Source organism: Gymnodraco acuticeps, unplaced genomic scaffold (genome assembly GCF_902827175.1).
Source record: "Gymnodraco acuticeps unplaced genomic scaffold, fGymAcu1.1, whole genome shotgun sequence".
NCBI classification, from domain to species: domain Eukaryota; kingdom Metazoa; phylum Chordata; class Actinopteri; order Perciformes; family Bathydraconidae; genus Gymnodraco; species Gymnodraco acuticeps.
Genome location: NW_022991588.1, coordinates 1,925,683 through 1,944,943, shown reverse-complemented (window position 1 = coordinate 1,944,943; position 19,261 = coordinate 1,925,683). Strand labels below are relative to the sequence as shown.

Genomic DNA, 19,261 nt, shown 5'->3' with positions numbered 1-19,261 from the left:
TGTGTCTTTTTGGTTACTTAGTTGTGTTCTCTGTATTTTATATGTCTGTGTTATGTGTAAGAACGTGTAACGTTGCTGCCTTCTTGGCCAGGTCAGCATTGTAAATTAGATTTTGTCTCAATGTTTTCATCTGGTTAAATAAAGGTTATTATTTAAATAAAAAATAATTTTATATGTCAGATTCCACCACGTACCACTAGCGGGAGCTGGCGTACCACCAGTGGTCCGCGTACCACAGGTTGAGAACCACTGGAATAGACTTTGCTCACAATCATGTAACCAAGTTATTGATCAGCAGGTTAATAAGGATTCTAGCAGCCAGGATGACTAGCATGACAGCCAGAACCAGGCCTCTGAGAGACGGAGGAGCTGTCTCTCAGAAGCAGACTTCTGAGAGACAGCTCCTCCTCCCCCGGACTCACTGCGGCGCCCCCCGCCTCGCGGTCCACCAGCTCCACGGTGTCTGTTCCTGCACTGTCCTGTGAGTCCCCTGGATCCTCTGGTTGTGGACCTGGACATACAACATATAAACATATATAAACTTTCTAACTTAGAAAAATATTTCATCTGACATTTTGTGTTTTACGTTCAACTCTTCCTATTTTGCGTTAACGATTCTAGTTTTTATTGATTCCTAACTTAGTTTAATACGTTACAGCAGGGGTGTCCAAACTACGGAGCGGGGGCCAAATGCGGCCTGCGGACCATTTTGAATCGGCCCTCAGCAAATAAAAAAAGTATAATGAAATATGGCCCACAAATGAAACTTGTGCTCGTCTTATATTGTACTTCTTAAATATAAATGTAAACATATATTACACAGTAGTATTCATGTGTTAATAAGACCACTTTTCAAATACATTCAGTCAATTAAAGTTTGAAACATTTTCTAACATATCTTAGTTGATAAGAAAAAAGCCCAGTGACTTATTTACATAACAAGCTTGAAATACACCCTTCCTATTTATCCTTATTATAATCACTCTGAGGCTTCTGTTGTAAGGGATGAGCTGCCAACACTCACAAGCATCATTTACCTACATTTGATTGATTTTGCTAACTTATAACTGAACTTATGAGGCAATATAGTCTAGTGAGTGGCCCAGCCCTTCGTATATTTGTGTGGCCCTCGGTGAAAAAAGTTTGGACACCCCTGCATTACAGTGACTTCTATTGAGATGACAGCAGCATGTTTAATATATGGGATTCTTCATTTCACAGCTAATTGCTGAAGATTAATTATCTATATAGGGCTGACTCTATTTAACAATTGTTAAATAGTTAAAGTCATATATGAAGCTTTGATAAATGACCTAAACTATATAAATACTGTGTATATATACTAGGTATATTGTTGAAGATGTCCCCTGCACCTGTCACTTTGAGCATGTTTCAACATTTTTCTCAAGCCATTTCAAGAACAGAGACTCTAACAGTGTTTTGTGGAGTCTTACTTGTGTCTCTAGAGCTCCCAACCACTCCTGCTCTGATTTGAGCCTGCAAGAAAACAATGTACGAATGTTTATTCATAAAGACCTTTTACAATGCGAAGATTTATTAGACTCTGAATGTGAAGACTCTTAATTCCTTACCTCTGTTGTAATTTTATTCCAGTTCATTCTTAACAAATAAGAAGATAGGAATATGACCAGCAGAAAGACACCGGTAACAAGGCCTATCCATAGTCCTGAGGGAATAATCATTTCTCACACTTAAAAAAAGACACCGGTTTAAAAACTTTAAAAGAACCAGTTAGCATCATTGTGGCAACAAAAAGCTGAAGGCTCACAAACATGCTGTACATCTTACCAATGATTCCCAATTTGGCTGCAAACATCAGTGGCACACCAATGGGAAAACCGACACCATAAAATCCCAAAATGTTACAAATGGCTCCAATCTTCTGTTTACCTACTCCTCTTAAAATGCCTCCCAAGGAAGCCTAGCCATGCGCACAGAATGAATAGATGGTGAGACAGGAAAGAAAGCACCTGGTATTTTAAAGGCAATCTATAGGTTTATCATAAGATATTGTTTGCATGACATTTCCGTAATACTTACTGATAGTGCATCTAGGATCATGAATGGAGCATATATAGACAAAACATCAGTAACCCTTTGCCGGATTTGTCTGAAAGAAGTGAGACTCAAACTGTTCAGTGTGTGGGAGGTCAAAATGACATCATGAGATTGGATTCAATCCACTGGGGGAGTTGAATATATTTTAGATACAATTTGAACCCTTATTCTAATATAGTATTTTGCCAAATGTATGACATTTCCTTAACATCAGTTTCCTCAAAAAAAAAAATTTCTAGAATCTGAGCCAAAAATCTCTACTTCAGTAGCTGTACATACAACAAGCTTGTATTCTGAAGATTTTTAAAGAGGGGTTTCTACCATATGTTTCTATAATGAATAGCCTGATTTAACATTTTATTCTTAAAGATGGTGAATAATGATTTTTTTATACTGGCTTTCATAAGAAGAGATATCCAAAAATGTTCTCTGTAATATGGAGTGGTGGAAATAGTTCTCAGTTCCTTTACTTACTGTCGTCTTAAAATACTCAAGTAAAAATCCTGAAATTAAGTATGGAAGTATTATTATTAAAATGTACTTTGTGTTTTAAAGGTAAATGTATTCAGTACACATAATGGCTCTCTTTTACAGTGTTGTAGAATAATATGATTCTTATAAATGTCAAATCATATTCATAATGTAGTTTGGCAAAATGGAGCCAATTTTAGACAAAACAATTTGAAATAAAAAATACACTTGTATCATGTGTTTTCATTTGTACAAAGTAGCTAGGAGAGTTTAATACATCTAGTAGAGTAAAAAGTACAATATTTGCCTCTGAAATGTAGTAGAGTAAAAGCATAAGTAGCAATAAATGCAAATACTCAAGCAAAGTACAATTTAAAGTACGATAACATACAAATAACTATTTTAAACCTTTCAATTCAGTTGTGGTGTCACAGTCACAGTGATAATGAGCAAAACATTTCCTTCAAGTTAATATTTAAAGGAATATGTTCACTGTTTTCTTTGTAGAGAATAAATGATATACTGTAATAGTGAAAGGTCATTTAGGAGACCGATTATCTCCCTCATACAAAAGTTTACTCTGTGTTTGTTAACATAAGTAAAGAATATGGTTGTGGTTGCAAAGGTTTTTGTTTTTTTTACTCACTCATCATCTGAAAAGACATATGACATCTGGCCCTTCAAGCTGACAAGGAGAATTGACCAACATATAGACATGGACCCTGTGTTAAAGAGTAACACACCTTATTTTCCACCTTAGTTTCATCATTTTAAAGAATGTTTATTTTCTGTAAATATACTGAGAATCTTGTGACAATAATTAGCTCAGCTAGCCATTTGAAAACGTTTTGGCTCAAGGCATGCTATTCCAGGTCAAAGACAACCTTGTAGTATTTCTTTAGTGAAATAACAGTTATAAATATAAATTATTCTACAATTATCTTGACTTAAAATACATTTGTATAAGATATTATAAACCACATTAATAGTTTTGAAGAGCATACTGACCTGCACAGAATATTGTCAGTTTAGCAGACAGCTTAGCCTGCTCTGTGTCTCCGCCTCCCAGCGCTTGTCCAACTCTTACATTGCCAGCTATACTGAAACCCAAAGGGAACTAATAACAAAAATACTACGTTAAAATGCTGTGACACTGCGTGTAAAAATTGGTCATTCATTTGACACCATAACCGTTTATGCAGATTCAGTCATTTTTAGAGGACAGATTACCATATATGCAATATTTGCCAGTTGGTACACAATTGATTGAGCCCCAAGCTCCACCTCACTTATTAGACCTGTTAATGACAAACAGCCGTTAGATTTCTTACTAACTTTAGTTCACACAAATGCTTTAAACCACAAAGTGGACTGTAGCATTACCTGCCAAAAGGCTTCCAATCTCATGCGACCACCACTCAACACACGTCATGACCATGCTGGGGATGGCCAAGTACATGTATGAGCCCCAGTCCTGCAGGCACTCTTTGGTCCAGCCTGTTTGGAAGAATAACAAATCAATAAATAATTCAATCTCTCAATCATTTCATCTTTGAGTCGGTCTGATCAACTATGATATAAATTATCTTAACTTCCGATAAAAAATGTAAAAGCAAATATATAATTAGGAAAAAACAGCAATACACAGTAAAGGGTTCCTTTGCAGTATGCAGAAAGGCTGAAATATTAAATAAAACAGAGAGAAGTCTGAATGCACTTTATATTGCTTTGTAGGACAAAATATGGGGAAATTGATACTTTTCTTCATAAATTAAAGAACGTAACCACACTATCCTTCACTTTATTGACGTTCTTTTATTTTACAATATATCAATAACTGTCACAAGATGCTTCTGAAACAACATATTACACATACAGCGTTGAATCTGTCTCTTAATATAGTAGGACTTCTATCATAATTCGATGTTTGCTTTCCATATTTTGTAACAGTCAAATAAGAAATGCAATAATCATTATTATTTCCAAACTATGTATAATCTAAACACTTTGTTTCTTCTGAGCTACAATCCTACCACTTTGAGATTTCTTCAACCCTGGAATGATTCATTAGCATCTGCTAATGATATGCTGGGCCTCTTATATGTCCTGATCGGTTTATTTTCTGTTTTATTTTTGAGTAGTCACAGTCTGTCAGTTTCCTGTTTGACTTTGAAAGGTGTTCGCCTCCTCTCTCATGTCTGTATTTGCTTCCTGTCTCTGTGTTTTCCCCCCTGTTTGATTGTCTGATTGTGTTCACCTGATTGTGTTCATCTGTTGCCCCTGAGTTTCACTTGCCCTCTCCAGCTGTGTCTTGTCTTGTGTATTTAGTCTTGCTTTCCCTTGTGTTCCTTGTCAGTTCATCGTCGTTTTTCGTGTGGTTTGGTTTTGATGTCATTTTCTGGATTTCCCTGGTCTGCCCTCCCGTGTCTCCCGAGTGTTCCCGTTTAGTTCTTTCTTTCTTTTCTTTTTGTTCCACCTCGCCTGCTCCTGCCATTTTTTTGTAAGTACAGCTTTCATTTAATAAATGTAGCTTTTTGTTCCTGTCCTTACAGTATATCTGCCTCCCCTGTTTGTTCTGCATTTGGGTCCGCACTCTTGCCAAACCCTTTCAGTCTATGTGTTACTCACCTCCCCAGGTGGGCTTATGAAGACCTTTCCAAATGATATAAGCAAACAGAGTTGTAGCCATGCAGTATTGGGATATGGTGTTGGCAGCAGCAGAACCACTGTAAAGAGTATTTCATAGCAAAATATTGGTTTTGTGGGAGAAAAAAAAGCAATATTTGTTACGATCTCAGGCACTTAGGATGTTAGACCCAATTGCAGACAGGGAGACAGAGGTAAAGTATTGTAAGATACTTTATTTTTCCATGACTGGCAAAAATGAACAAAAAGGTAACCACCAAAACTCTAGTCGAGATGACAAAAAACAGAGAACAAAAAATGAAGGCGCTCACGCAGTGAGGAATCAAAAACCTTTCATGAGTACCAGGAGCATAGACCTTACCATGACAATAGACCAGACGAACTGACCCTGAACACTGGGAGACAGGGGAATTTAAACACAGGGTAACTAGACACAGGTGGGAACAATCAGGGGCGGGGCTGACACTGATGAGCACAGGAGACACACAAGGAGTGACAGGTGAAAACAATCAGGAAATTAGACACACCAGGGAAACTAACGATGGAGGACGGGCCTTGACTGACAGCCCAGGGCACGGCAGAGGACCAGGAAGGGGTCTCGGGCGGACGGCCCGGGGGCAAGGCAGAGTTCAAAAAGGGGAACTCGGGCGGACGGCCCGGGGGCAAGGCAGAGTTTGAGGAGGGGGTCTCGGGCGGACGGCCCGGGGGCAAGGCAGAGACCATGGAGGGGGTCTCGGGCGGACGGCCCGGGGGCAAGGCAGAGTTCAAAAAGGGGAACTCGGGCGGACGGCCCGGGGGCAAGGCAGAGTTTGAGGAGGGGGTCTCGGGCGGACGGCCCGGGGGCAAGGCAGAGTTCAAAAAGGGGGTCTCGGGCGGACGGCCCGGGGGCAAGACAGAGTTCGAGGAGGGGTGAAGACCACAGCGGGCGAACTCAGGGGACCGGGCTCGAGGGCAAAGACCGGACAGCTCCGGAGGCCGGGCAGGAGCCGGTGTCGGCAAGATCCCCCACGGAAGAGGACACAGGGCCGGCAGGACCCCCGGCAGGAGAGCAGTCAGCGGAACCTCCAACGGCACGGGACATAGGGTTGGCAGGACCCCCGGCAGAAAAGTAGTCTGCGGGACCTCCAACGGCACAGGACATGGGGTTGGCAGGACCCCCGGCAGAAGAGCAGTCTGCGGGACCTCCAACGGGACAAGACATGGAGTTGGCAGGACCCCCGGCAGAAGAGTAGTCTCCGGGACCTCCAACGTTTCAGGACATGGGGTTGGCAGGACCCCCGGCAGAAGAGTAGACTGCGGGACCTCCAACGGCACAGGACATGGGGTTGGCAGGACCCCCGGCAGAAGAGCAGTCTGCGGGACCTCCAACGGGACAAGACATGGAGTTGGCAGGACCCCCGGCAGAAGAGTAGTCTGCGGGACCTCCAACGGATCAGGACATGGGATTGGCAGGACCCCCGGCAGAAGAGTAGTCTGCGGGACCTCCAACGGGACAAGGCATGGAGTTGGCAGGGCCCCCGGCAGAAGAGGAGTCTGCGGGACCCCCAACGGGACAGGACACAGGGTTGGCAGGACCCCCGGCAGGAGAGTAGTCAGCGGGACCCCCAACGGGACAGGACATGGAGCTGGCAGGAATCCCAGCTGAACCTCCAACGGCACAGGACATAGGGTTGGCAGGACCCCCAGCGGAACCTCCAACGGCACTTGAGTAGGGACTCGAGTGGGAACTCGAGAGAGGGCTTGAGAGGGAACTCGAGAGGAAACTTGAGAGTTGACTTGAGAGGAAACTTGAACGGAGACTCGAGAGGAGACTTGAGAAGGGACTCGAGAGGAGACTCGAGAGAGGGCTTGAGAGGGAACTCGAGAGGTGTCTTGAGAGTTGACTTGAGAGGTGACTTGAGAGGGATCTCGGGAGGGATCTCGAGAGGGAACTTGAACGGAGACTTGAGAAGGGACTCGAGAGGGAACTCGAAAGGATACTTAAGAGGGAACTCGAGAGGTGACTTGAGGGGGAACTCGATAGGGGACTCGAGAGGTGACTTGAGAGGGAACTCGATAGGGGACTCGAGAGGGGACTTGATAGGGGACTCGAGAGAGGGCTCGAGAGGGGACTCGAGAGGGAACTCGAGAGAGGGCTTGAGAGGAGACTCGAGAGGAGACTCGAGAGGGGACTCGAGAGGAGACTTGAGAGGTGACTCGAGAGGTGACTTGAGAGGGGACGCGAGAGGAAACTTGAGAGTTGACTTGAGAGGTGACTTGAGAGGAATCTCGAGAGGGAACTCGAGAGGGGACTCGAGAGAGGGCTTGAGAGGGAACTCGAGAGGAGACTTGAGAGGGAACTCGAGAGGTGACTAGAGAGGGAACTCGAGAGGAGACTCGAGAGGGGACTTGAGACGGTCGGTACGCCGACAGGACACGGGGAGCTGGCGTCGGCTGGAGAGCCAACAGGAGACGAGGTGCTGGAGTCGGCCGGTACGCCGACAGGACACGGGGAGCTGGCGTCGGCTGGAGAGCCAGCAGGAGACGAGGTGCTGGAGTCAGCCGGTATGCCGACAGGACTCGGGGAGCTGGCGTCGGCCGATGAGTCAACAGGTGACGAGGAGCCAGAGTCGGGACGATGACTGCTGGGCCGGTACTTGAGCCGGAACCATGGCTGGAACTGGGGCCGGAACCATGGCTGTATGGGCCAGTTCTGGTGCAGGGACCATGGCTGTATGGGCCGGTTCTGGAGCCGGAAATATGGCTGTAAGATCCAGTTCTGGAGCCGGAAACATGGCTGTAAGGTCCGGAGCTGAAGCCTGGATCATGGCTGTGTGGGCCGATTTTGGAGCCGGAAACATGGCTGTAAGGTCCGGTTCTGGAGCAGGGACCATGGCTGCTGGGGCCGGCACTGGAGCCGGAACCATGGCTGATGGGCGCGGAGCGGAAGCCTGGACCCTGGCTGTGTAAGCCAGGTAATGGAGTATGGAAGCAAAGCTGCGTGGGCCGGTACTGGAGCATGGAGGCATGGCTGCTGGGGCCTGTACTGGGGCAGGAGCCACGGCTCTTGGGGCTCGGGCTGCTAGCTTGGCTTTGCGACTCCTCCTCTTAGCAGCCGCCTGAAGGCTCCGTGGACCTCCATAAGCCAGACCAGACCCCAAGAAAGGGTCAGAACATGAAGACTGGCACTCAGGGCTGCGTGAGAAAACCTTAAGCCACTCGGGCAACAAGCTCCAGAGCCAGGGCTTGCGAGCAACCTCCTGACGGGCCTCCTTCAACGCAGCCTCTCGACCCCGTCTAGATGAGGCGCCTTTCCACGTATAAAGAAAATGTACTCCAGAGAGTATCCAAGACGTTCGGCCTGTAGCATCAAAAGGGCTGAGTCTGCTGGGTCCATAATGGTCAGTTTGTTCTGTTACGATCTCAGGCACTTAGGATGTTGGACCCAATTGCAGACAGGGAGACAGAGGTAAAGTATTGTAAGATACTTTATTTTTCCATGACTGGCCAAAATGAACAAAAAGGTAACCACCAAAACTCTAGTCGAGATGACAAAAAACAGAGAACAAAAAATGAAGGCGCTCACGCAGTGAGGAATCAAAAAACTTTCATGAGTACCAGGAGCATAGACCTTACCATGACAATAGACCAGACGAACTGACCCTGAACACTGGGAGACAGGGTAATTTGAACACAGGGTAACTAGACACAGGTGGGAACAATCAGGGGCGGGGCTGACACTGATGAGCACAGGAGACACACAAGGAGTGACAGGTGAAAACAATCAGGAAATTAGACACAACAGGGAAACTAACGACAGACATGAAAACACAGGGAAAAGAGACCAGACAATATACAGGGAGGAAAACATGACAAGGAGAACGGAAAAACATCCACACCTAGACATAGAAACGTGACATGACATAATAACCCTGACAATATTGGCGTTATTAAACAAGTCAATAGGCAATACTCACGCTATTCCCAGATGTAATACAAAGATGAAGATATACTGGATGACAGCATTGAGAATGTTGACTATAAGACCTGTGATTACCGGCGGCCATATGATGCTCTGAGAAAAGAGCCACATATAATATAAATGACATATAGTCTTGTTAGACATTGGCAAAGTGAGAACACAAAGATTACTACAGGAGAAGGGTTGTCCTACACTGAGTCATCATCCCATCACAGAAGTATGATTATCAAATGATACCTTGTACCTGATAAAGAGCATTTGTAACTTTTAAATGTAAAGGGACCATTCTATAGCGTTGTTGAGTCCTTGAGATGCAGAATTTACAGGTTTTGAACTCAGCACCTGGACAGGAAATATGTGAATTTGATTTACCAAAGTCAATAAATGCAAAACAAAACCGTGGTCCAAATGTAGATCTGATAAACATTCATATGCCCTGACCTCATTTTCATCATAATTTCGGACGCTGACCTCTAATATCACATCAACTTGCAACCTGGTGCAACTCTGTATTACTGCAATAGAAGTCTGACGAATAGCATTTCAGCTAATATCCTTTTTGGATACATTTTGGCTTTATGACTTCTCTTTCATGTAATCAGCCTGTCCTGTTCTTAATTCATCTCATCAGATAGTTATCTAATGAACTTACCTGGCTTTGCAGATAACTTGTTTGTAATGCATACATGAATGTAGCCTACAACAAAGAAGGAAATATCTCAATTATATATTTGGACACACACAAACACTGAACAAAAATATAAATGCAACACTTTTGTTTTTGCTCCCATTTTTCATGAGATGAACTCAAAGATCTAAAACATTTTCTATATACACAAAATAACCATTTCTCTCAAATATTGTTCAGAAATCTGAAAAAAAATCTGTGATAGTGAGCACTTCTCCTTTGCCGAGATAATCCATCCCACCTCACAGGTGTGGCATATCAATATGCTGATTAGACAGCATGATTATTGCACAGGTGTGCCTTAGGCTGGCCACAATAAAAGGCCACTCTGAAACGTGCAGTTTTGCTTTATTGGGGGGGTCTGGGGGGGTCTGAAAACCAGTCAGTATCTGGTGTGACCACCATTTGCCTCACGCAGTGCAACACATCTCCTTCGCATAGAGTTGATCAGGTTGTTGATTGTGGCCTGTGGAATGTTGGTCCACTCCTCTTCAATGGCTGTGCGAAGTTGCTGGATATTGGCAGGAACTGGAACACGCTGTCGTATACGCCGATCCAGAGCATCCCAAACATGCTCAATGGGTGACATGTCCGGTGAGTATGCTGGCCATGCAAGAACTGGGATGTTTTCAGCCTCCAGGAATTGTGTACAGATCCTTGCAACATGGGGCCGTGCATTATCATGCTGCAACATGAGGTGATGGTCGTGGATGAATGGCCACTCGATTGACATCAGAAAACCGCTCACCCACACGACGCCACACACACACTGTCTGCCATCTGCCCTGAACAGTGAAAACCGGGATTCATCCGTGAAGAGAACACCTCTCCAACGTGCCAGACGCCATCGAATGTGAGCATTTGCCCACTCAAGTCGGTTACGACGACGAACCGGAGTCAGGTCGAGACCCCGATGAGGACGACGAGCATGTAGATGAGCTTCCCTGAGACGGTTTCTGACAGTTTGTGCAGAAATTATTTGTTTATGCAAACCGATTGTTGCAGCAGCTGTCCGAGTGGCTGGTCTCAGACGATCTTGGAGGTGAACATGCTGGATGTGGAGGTCCTGGGCTGGTGTGGTTACACGTGGTCTGCGGTTGTGAGGCCGGTTGGATGTACTGCCAAATTCTCTGAAACGCCTTTGGAGACGGCTTATGGTAGAGAAATGAACATTCAATTCACGGGCAACAGCTCTGGTGGACATTCCTGCTGTCAGCATGCCAATTGCACGCTCCCTCAAAACTTGCGACATCTGTGGCATTGTGCTGTGTGATAAAACTGAACATTTTTAGAGTGGCCTTTTATTGTGGCCAGCCTAAGGCACACCTGTGCAATAATCATGCTGTCTAATCAGCATCTTGATATGCCACACCTGTGAGGTGGGATGGATTATCTCGGCAAAGGAGAAGTGCTCACTATCACAGATTTTTTCAGATTTCTGAACAATATTTGAGAGAAATGGTTATTTTGTGTATATAGAAAATGTTTTAGATCTTTGAGTTCATCTCATGAAAAATGGGAGCAAAAACAAAAGTGTTGCATTTATATTTTTGTTCAGTGTATATATATTAGGGTGGTCCTTCGTGAGAGGTACATTTTCGAATTCATTTATTTTAAGCTCCAACCACCGGAATTTGTTATCATAGTCAAGAAAACTCTCCTGGTGAATTGTATTAAAATTCCAACAGCATTTACCCCTCCCTCATCAACCTTGAAGTTTAGTAGCTGTGTGGCAGCCCAGCAGGAGCAGGAGCAGGAGCACTAAGTCGGACAATGTATTTGAGGTAGAAAGACATTTTGCTTAAAATTTTTGTTATAGTTTAATACATTTAATTGTGTAATGAGGTAACCATTTATACAACTCCATTGCTCTGATTTGTCCACTCATTGCACTGATTTGTCTTATGTTGTTGTTATTCATTATTCACTGTTTTGTCTTGTCTGCACTTGTGAAAAAATGGTTTACACTGTCGCACTTTTAATGCCACACTAAGTTCCTATTTGTATTCATTGCAAAGATGGCATTCAACGGTATCTGAATCTCAATAAAACACTGGATGTTGTTGTGTGTTAAAAGCTAACATTTTGGGAATAAATGGCACTTGTTTTCGAGGATTGATTTTATTCATTTTCATTTTTTATTTTCATTTTAATCCTTATAAACTATATTTATTCCCAGATAAAAAGCGTCTCTCTGGGATCCTCAGGGTGAAACTTCAAGGTCGATGAGGGAGGGGTAAATGTTGTCAGATTGAGGAAAGAATTCACCAGGAGAGTTTTCTTGACTAATAGAATGAATTCTGGGGGTTGGAGCTTAGACTTTACGACTTTCAATTTTAAGGACCACCCTAATATATATATATATATATATAAATAGAAAAATGTTATTTTTGAATGCAGACAGGATAGGTTTATACTAAGAGGTTAGAAATACTCACAGGAAGAGCTGGCAAAAAGATCTTCACATACAACTGGGACACCCTAGAAAAAAATCTTACTTCAATATCAACATTAAATATACTTTGAAATATACAGTGGAGAAAATAAGTATTTCATCGCTTGCTGATTTTGTAAGTTTACCCACTTACAAAGAAATGAAAAGTCTATAATTGTAATGGTAGGTTTATTTGACTAATGAGAGAGAGAATATCAAAAAGAAAATCCAGAAATTGACATTATATAAAAGATGTATTTGTATTTAACTGTGGGAAGTAAGTATTTGATCCCCTTGCAACAAACAAGAATTATGAATCCCACAGACCGGTTATATAAGTCCTGTTTCTTTTTAAAATGTACTGTTAATATCAAATTGTTACCTGTATAAAAGACCTGTCCACAGAATCAATCAATCAGATTCCAACCTCTCCACCATGGGCAAGACTAAAGAGCTGTCTAAAGACCACAGGGACAAGATTGACCCTGAGCTCCGCACCCTCTGATGACTGCACAAGGCTGGAATGGGCTACAAGACCTTCAGAAAGCAGCTTGGTGAGAAGGAGACAACTGTTGGTGCGATTATTCGGAAATGGAAGAAAGACAAAATGAGCATCAATCGCCCTCAGTCGGGCGACACAATATATCGCCCCATGGGGTATCAATGATCATGAGAAAGGTGAGGGATCAGCCAAGAACTACACGGGAGGAACTTGTTAATGATCTCAAGGCAGCTGGGACCACAGTCACCAAGAAAATTATTGGTAACACACTACACCATAATGCAGCGCCTGCAAGGCGGAAGAGAGATGCTGACTATAACCTCCAGAACACCACCCCCACTGTCAAGCATGGAGGTGGAAACATTATGCTTTGGAGAGGTTTCTCTGCTAAGGGGACAGGACGACTTCACTGCATCGAGGAGAGGATGTACGTGTACCGGGAAAATATTGGCTGATAGCCTCCAGGACACTGAAAATGGGTCATGGATGGGTCTTCCAGCAGGACAATAAACCTGAACATACGGCCAAGGCAACACAGGAGTATCTAAAGAAGAAGCACATTTAGGTGATGGAGGGGCCTAGCCAGTCTCCGGACCTTAATCCCATAGAAAATCTGTGGAGGGAGCTGAAGCTTTGAGAGGATCTTCAGAGAGGAGTGGACCAAAATCCTTCCTGAGATGTGCACAAACCTGGAGACTAACTACAAGACCTCTGCCCAACAAGGGTTTCTGTACACCAAGTACTAAGACATGTTTTGCATGGGGATCAAATACTTATTTCTCACAGTTAAATGCAAATCAATTTGTATCTTTTATATAATGTCAATTTCTGGATTTTCTTTTTTATATTCTCTCTCTCATTAGTAAAAGAAAACTATAACATTATAGACTGTTAATGTCTTTGTAAGTGGGCAAACTAACAAAATCTGCAGGGCATCAAAAACGTATTTCCTCCAATGTATACTCTTTTCTTACAATAAATAAAGAACAAGAAGAATAAAACAACAAACTAAAGCAGTTCATAGCTTACCTGGCTACCTCTGGCTCTTGTTTGACAGCCAAAAGAAGGGCCTCTGTGTTGATGAGAATTGCCCAACATGGGAAACAAGCCAGTAACAAAATGAGGATTGCCCTCTGAAGAATGACCCCAATCTTCAGAAAGTTTTGGCTCCCATAAGTCTAAAAACAGAAAGTATTTTAATTTTTCAGTCGATACTTATCACACCTGATGAAAAATATTATATGTCAGGCTAAAGCTCATACCTGAGAAATCAAAGTATCACATGCTGAAGCCAAACCGCTTCCAACAGATATACCTATAACATTAATAACCTGAGGATTTAACCAAAACATTAGTGGATGATTTCAGTTGTATTTATTGGTTCACCTTTCACTGGAAGAACATTACTGTACTGTACTTACTGATGTAGCCAAAGACACCCCTGCCAGCTCCACCGTACCCAGATGGCCACAGAAAATAGCACTTACAAAACCCAATGTATAAGCCATAAGATGGGACAAGACCTGTTGAGAAAAATAAAAATTAATCAAAAGTAACTAAGACAACAAACACATACTCAGTGTAGTAGTTTACACTGTTGGGGAGTGTTTCAGCTACCTTCAACTTGAGTAAGTTGAATTACCTTTTTGCCTGCAAACTATTTTGGGCCTTTTTAAATAAATGTTTTACTACATTTTACCATCGAGCCTATTATTTAGTCCATGGGTCTTCAACAGGTGGACTGTGACTATAGGGCATCCTCAGAGTTAGCTACTGTAAAGAAGCTAACTCTTTTTAAATCGTATTCCCTGTGTTGTGGTACGTGTGAGCAGTGTTATATGTGGTGTTTGCTGGTATCCTCAAACAATGTCAGACTTGCTGTTGAAGACATCATATTTCCATTTCGTATAGTGGGTGTGTAGGGCAACACCACTCAAAACACCAGAGCAGAGGACATAAATGATCGTGTGACATTTTCCAGCAGTGCTGATAAAATGAATATCAGTGAAACCCTGGACAGGTCTTTTAGTCAATGTTACAATAGACTTGCACTTAATTACACAACTTGGAACTACTTTCAGTTTGTATGTGTACATTTGTAATAATATTACAAAGGGAAATTCAATCTGTCAATATATTATATTGACAGATTGAATTTCCCTTTGTGGCATTAATAAAGTATTTGTTCTTCTGTCTACTTCTTAACTGTCAGTAGTGCTGACGGCTCAAAGTGTGCTAGTGCAGGGGTTCCCAACCTTTATTGTGCCAAGTACCGGCAGATACATTAAAAAGAAAATTGCGGACCGGTTGTCAATTTTAACTGATTTTAATATTTACTCACCAGCAGGTAGCAACAGAGGCTAATTGTATGTAACAGCCTGAACAAATAGAACAATCCAAAACATATTAACAACGTTTAAAAAAGAACCGGTGTCGTTTTTTGTTTTTTCCGAAAAACGGAAAACCAAAAAACCGACGTTATTCAGTTTTTAAACCAAAACGGGAAAACAGATAAATCAACGTTTTGGTTTTGTTTGTATGATTTACGGATAATCTAGTGATGGGAAAACGAGGAGAAGGCGCATTATGAAGGAGGCGTGGGTGTGTGTGTGTGTGTGTGTGTGTGTGTGTGTGTGTGTGTGTGTGTGTGTGTGTGTGTGTGTGTGTGTGTGTGTGTGTGTGTGTGTGACACTGGCATTTGTTTTCAGAAGATATTATGATAGTGACGTTCGTTCCGGTGCACGTCCGACAGCATTTAGCACTACATCGAGATTAAGATTAAACTAATTTATTTTGGGAACACCCTTATATAGGCTACCTATGGAGTTGGCCAGATGTGTGTAAATTACTGTTCATGGTCATTTGAAAACAAATGCCGGTGTCGACACACACACACACACACACACACACACACACACACACACACACACACACACACACACACACACACACACACACACACACACACACACACACACCACACACACACACACACACACACACACACACACATCACACACACACACACACACACACACACACACACACACACACACACACACACACACACACACACACACACACACACAACACACACACACACACACCACACACACACACACACACACACACACACACACACACACACACACACACACACACACACACACACACACACACACACACACACACACACACACACACACACACACACACACACACACACACACACACACACACACACAATTACACACACACACACACACACACACACACACACACACACCTTGGTGACTGGACATCTCCTTCATAAAACTAATAAAAGGGAGAGTAATCGGGCAGTTTGATGTGTGTAGAGATGTGTATAGAGGTGTGTGTGGTTAACACGTAGCAGCCTGCAGTCACTCGCTGTTCTGGTGAAGGTAATAACAGCGAAGGCGCAGTGGCGACTGGTTATTAGGGGCAGGTGGGGCACAGCCCCACCTAGTGTCAGCAGAAAGTATTAAAAGTAATGATTACAAAAAAATGCAAAAAATAAATTAAAAAATATATAAAATATATTTTAAGATCATGTTTAATCATCTGATTCGTCTGTACATTGCTGTTTTAGTCTGTGTTATTCTAATCAGTGTCTACAGTGTGTGCCTATTGAGCTGTTTTGAGCCATGTGGGACAAAACCCGATCCTGCCCCTCCCTCTCCCTGTTTAAGTCAATGGTGACTGTAAAAACTACACTGCGCATGCTCAGAGTATTGTCCTATTTAATGTGTGTGGCAAAAAAATAATGACCATAGGGGCATAGTGCTGCCATCCCCACCACACGTCATCTCACATAATTCAGAGCTGATTGGCTGTAAGTACGTGTGCCGCGAAAAGTGTGGTGTGTGAAGAGGAGGAGAGAGAGCTGCAGTGAGGCGTCCTAAAACCCGGAAATAAACTGCGCATGGCTTCCCTCCACAAAAAAGCAATGATATTTCTCCATAGAATTTTAGAAAATAGCTCAAAATAAGATCTGTGGGAAACAAACCTGTTAGATAAATGCACGTTTTGTTCAGCCGGATAATATCCACATGTCTACCCTACTTTTATAATTTTCGAATCATAAATCTATTGATTAGATCAGATTTATGATAGACTTTTGAAACTACAAGAACATAAGGAGGACTTTTACAAAAAAGTAATAGAGATTTTTGTCCAGAAGGATAGGCAAATGGACTTCATCTTCATGTCAAGGTAAGACTGCAATTTGATTGAAAATGGGATCTTACTAAGAGAGAACAATTCAATATTTAAATGATACAATTACATTTTTTGGGTATCCTTTTGTTGAACTGTCTGTTTAAAATTAATTGAAGCATCAGACAAAAAAAGCTTTTGAAAATAATATTATATTTTGATTTAGGTCAAAATATAATATTTGTAAACCTGAAGAGTCAGAGCCTCACCAGCCATGAACCTCACTGCAGAAGCTTATATATAGACATCTAAGTTTTTTGTGCCCCACCACTTTTGTACATATAAAAACGCCACTGCGAAGGCGGTGCGTCAAAAGGCACAGCTCTCGGCACGCTGGTGCTGCACTTCTCAGAGGCGGAGTATACGTCCCGCTGCCTCCTGATGATGCCTGCAGCCATTTCATGAAGTGAAGGAGGTTGTCCTTCTATAAACAGCTGCGGGCAGCAGATACCGTGAGAGTCCCGGACATGTTTTTAAAGATCAAGACAGACTGGTTTACTCTCCTGTTTTGCCAATCCGGTGCTTAAACAAAGGCAAGGCAAGGCAAGGCAAGTTTATTTATATAGCACTTTTCAACGCAATTCAAAGTGCTTTACAAAAAAATGAAAGACATTAAGAAAATTGCATTTAAAATCAGTCATTAAAAAGAAAAGCTAATAAAATAAACATATAGCTCTACACCCCTGGCCGACATGTCCTTAAAATGAAGTCCGAGTTTGAAATATATCTCAAATAATGTATGCACTGCCATTTCCCCACATAAACATAACAGTCTGCAATTAAACGGTTGTCTCCTGGGCGCTCCTCTTCCTACTTGGCGCACCGGTAACTTTCTCGTGCGCACAAGAGGCTGAGACGAGGCTGAGCCGCCGAATCCCTCGGAACATCATAAAAGCCATTTTCAACGGTTATCTGATGAAAGATTAACTAGGTTACTGGATGAAATAATATGACTGGTATCGGTGCGAACATTAAACACTTTTTGAAAAAAATATTATGATAAAATATTTTTATATATTTATAATTGTGCAAATATTACGATAAACTCACAGCTATTTCACGGCCCTGCAGTAACACCTGGGAACCCCTGTGCTAGTGAAATGTCCGACCGGCCCACTTCGGTACTCGGCTACCGGCCCACCGGGAAAACTCCCGGTATTCCGAATGGCCAGTCCGCCCCTGATCACACAGTATAATAATAAGATATGAGCCTATTTGTTCAATGTTAACATGGCCTGTCTACACAACACACATTTAATTAATAATAGTCCAATTAAACTAATGTTACTTTTGATTGTTTTATTTAGTACATTATTTAGAATAGATCATCATGGACATTGACTGTAGGTAGGCCTACATCTACAGGCTACTCACCACTGGTCCGGCCAGCGTGCACAACTCTTTTATTTCTGTCTTGAAACCAACAGGGGCCAACATACGGATCCGTTTTAATACAAAGCAGTCCCTCCATGAAGACAGAGGGGATCTCTGAGTGTTGCTCTCCATGATTCAGTATTGCTCCGTCTATACTCAGTGTGATGCTGTCAAGGCCCCTCGGCTCAGTCAAAGAGAGTGTGTAGCTTTTACGGAACAGACGCCTCTCGCTATTTGCTAATTTGTAAATGAGCTGTGTGGTTGCTCCAACATCATTGGCTGCCCATCCTCTGGTCCGCCTCTGAAGATGGTGATTGGATTGACGTCATCCAATCGCAGCGCACAGCCGGCGCACACCTGCTGGGGAGGAGTACAAAGGCCGCAGACTATCTTCACTCTGGAGGCTCTGTTGAGGAACAGACGCCTCTCGCTATTTGCTCGTCGTTCTGTGTTTAACTTGTGTGGTCTTATTGATTGTGATCAATTCTGTTAACAGGGGTTAACTCGTATGTGCTTAGTGTCGTGTTGATATATGTGTTTAGAGTAGAGTGTTCAGTAGTGATGGCGAGATGAAGCCTTATGAAGCTTTGAAGCTTTCCAGCCAATTGGTTCGCAAAAGGGTTCATCTCATGAGGCTTCATCATGGGCTTCATTTGAACACAAACCCCCCTGCTGGTCAAAGTGTGTAAAACAGGCAGATTGGACATCTCAACAGTGTGCTCTATCTCATACCGAGTTCCCAATGAGTAAAGCCTTAGAATAACTCTAAACAACGAACATTAAATCATATTTTCATGTTAACAATATTGTTTTTATTCCAGTTGAATGATTGTGATTGAAAAGCCTAAGGAGGCTGGTAAACATTGCAAA

At 42.8% G+C, this 19,261-nt stretch overlaps 1 protein-coding gene across 1 annotated transcript; it reads right to left on the bottom strand.

The window, feature by feature from the left end:
* Positions 1-271: 271 nt before the first annotated feature.
* slc47a3 (solute carrier family 47 member 3) lies at positions 272-18,574 on the bottom strand. The gene is made up of 18 exons (XM_034197903.1): positions 18,392-18,574; positions 14,203-14,304; positions 14,044-14,112; positions 13,811-13,959; positions 12,284-12,326; positions 9,810-9,854; positions 9,153-9,250; positions 5,179-5,276; positions 3,934-4,047; positions 3,781-3,848; positions 3,559-3,667; positions 3,197-3,272; positions 2,062-2,131; positions 1,810-1,942; positions 1,593-1,687; positions 1,455-1,497; positions 400-511; positions 272-353 (listed from the first exon to the last, which is right to left on the bottom strand). Exons 1-18 carry the CDS (start codon positions 18,521-18,523, stop codon positions 272-274), a joined length of 1,638 nt encoding a protein of 545 aa, XP_034053794.1. The 5' UTR covers positions 18,524-18,574.
* Between the last annotated feature and the right edge of the window lie 687 nt (positions 18,575-19,261).

Bases quoted from the DNA above. Each gene is read 5' to 3' on its own strand.
- slc47a3 (XM_034197903.1), bottom strand. From the start codon at position 18,523: ATGGAGAGCAACACTCAGAGATCCCCTCTGTCTTCATGGAGGGACTGC. The intron at 13,960-14,043 runs GTATGAGCTTTA...TTCTGTTTTTAG, and splicing joins GTGATACTTTGATTTCTCAG to ACTTATGGGAGCCAAAACTT. The intron at 1,498-1,592 runs GTAAGGAATTAA...GTTTTCTTGCAG, and splicing joins GGAATAAAATTACAACAGAG to GCTCAAATCAGAGCAGGAGT.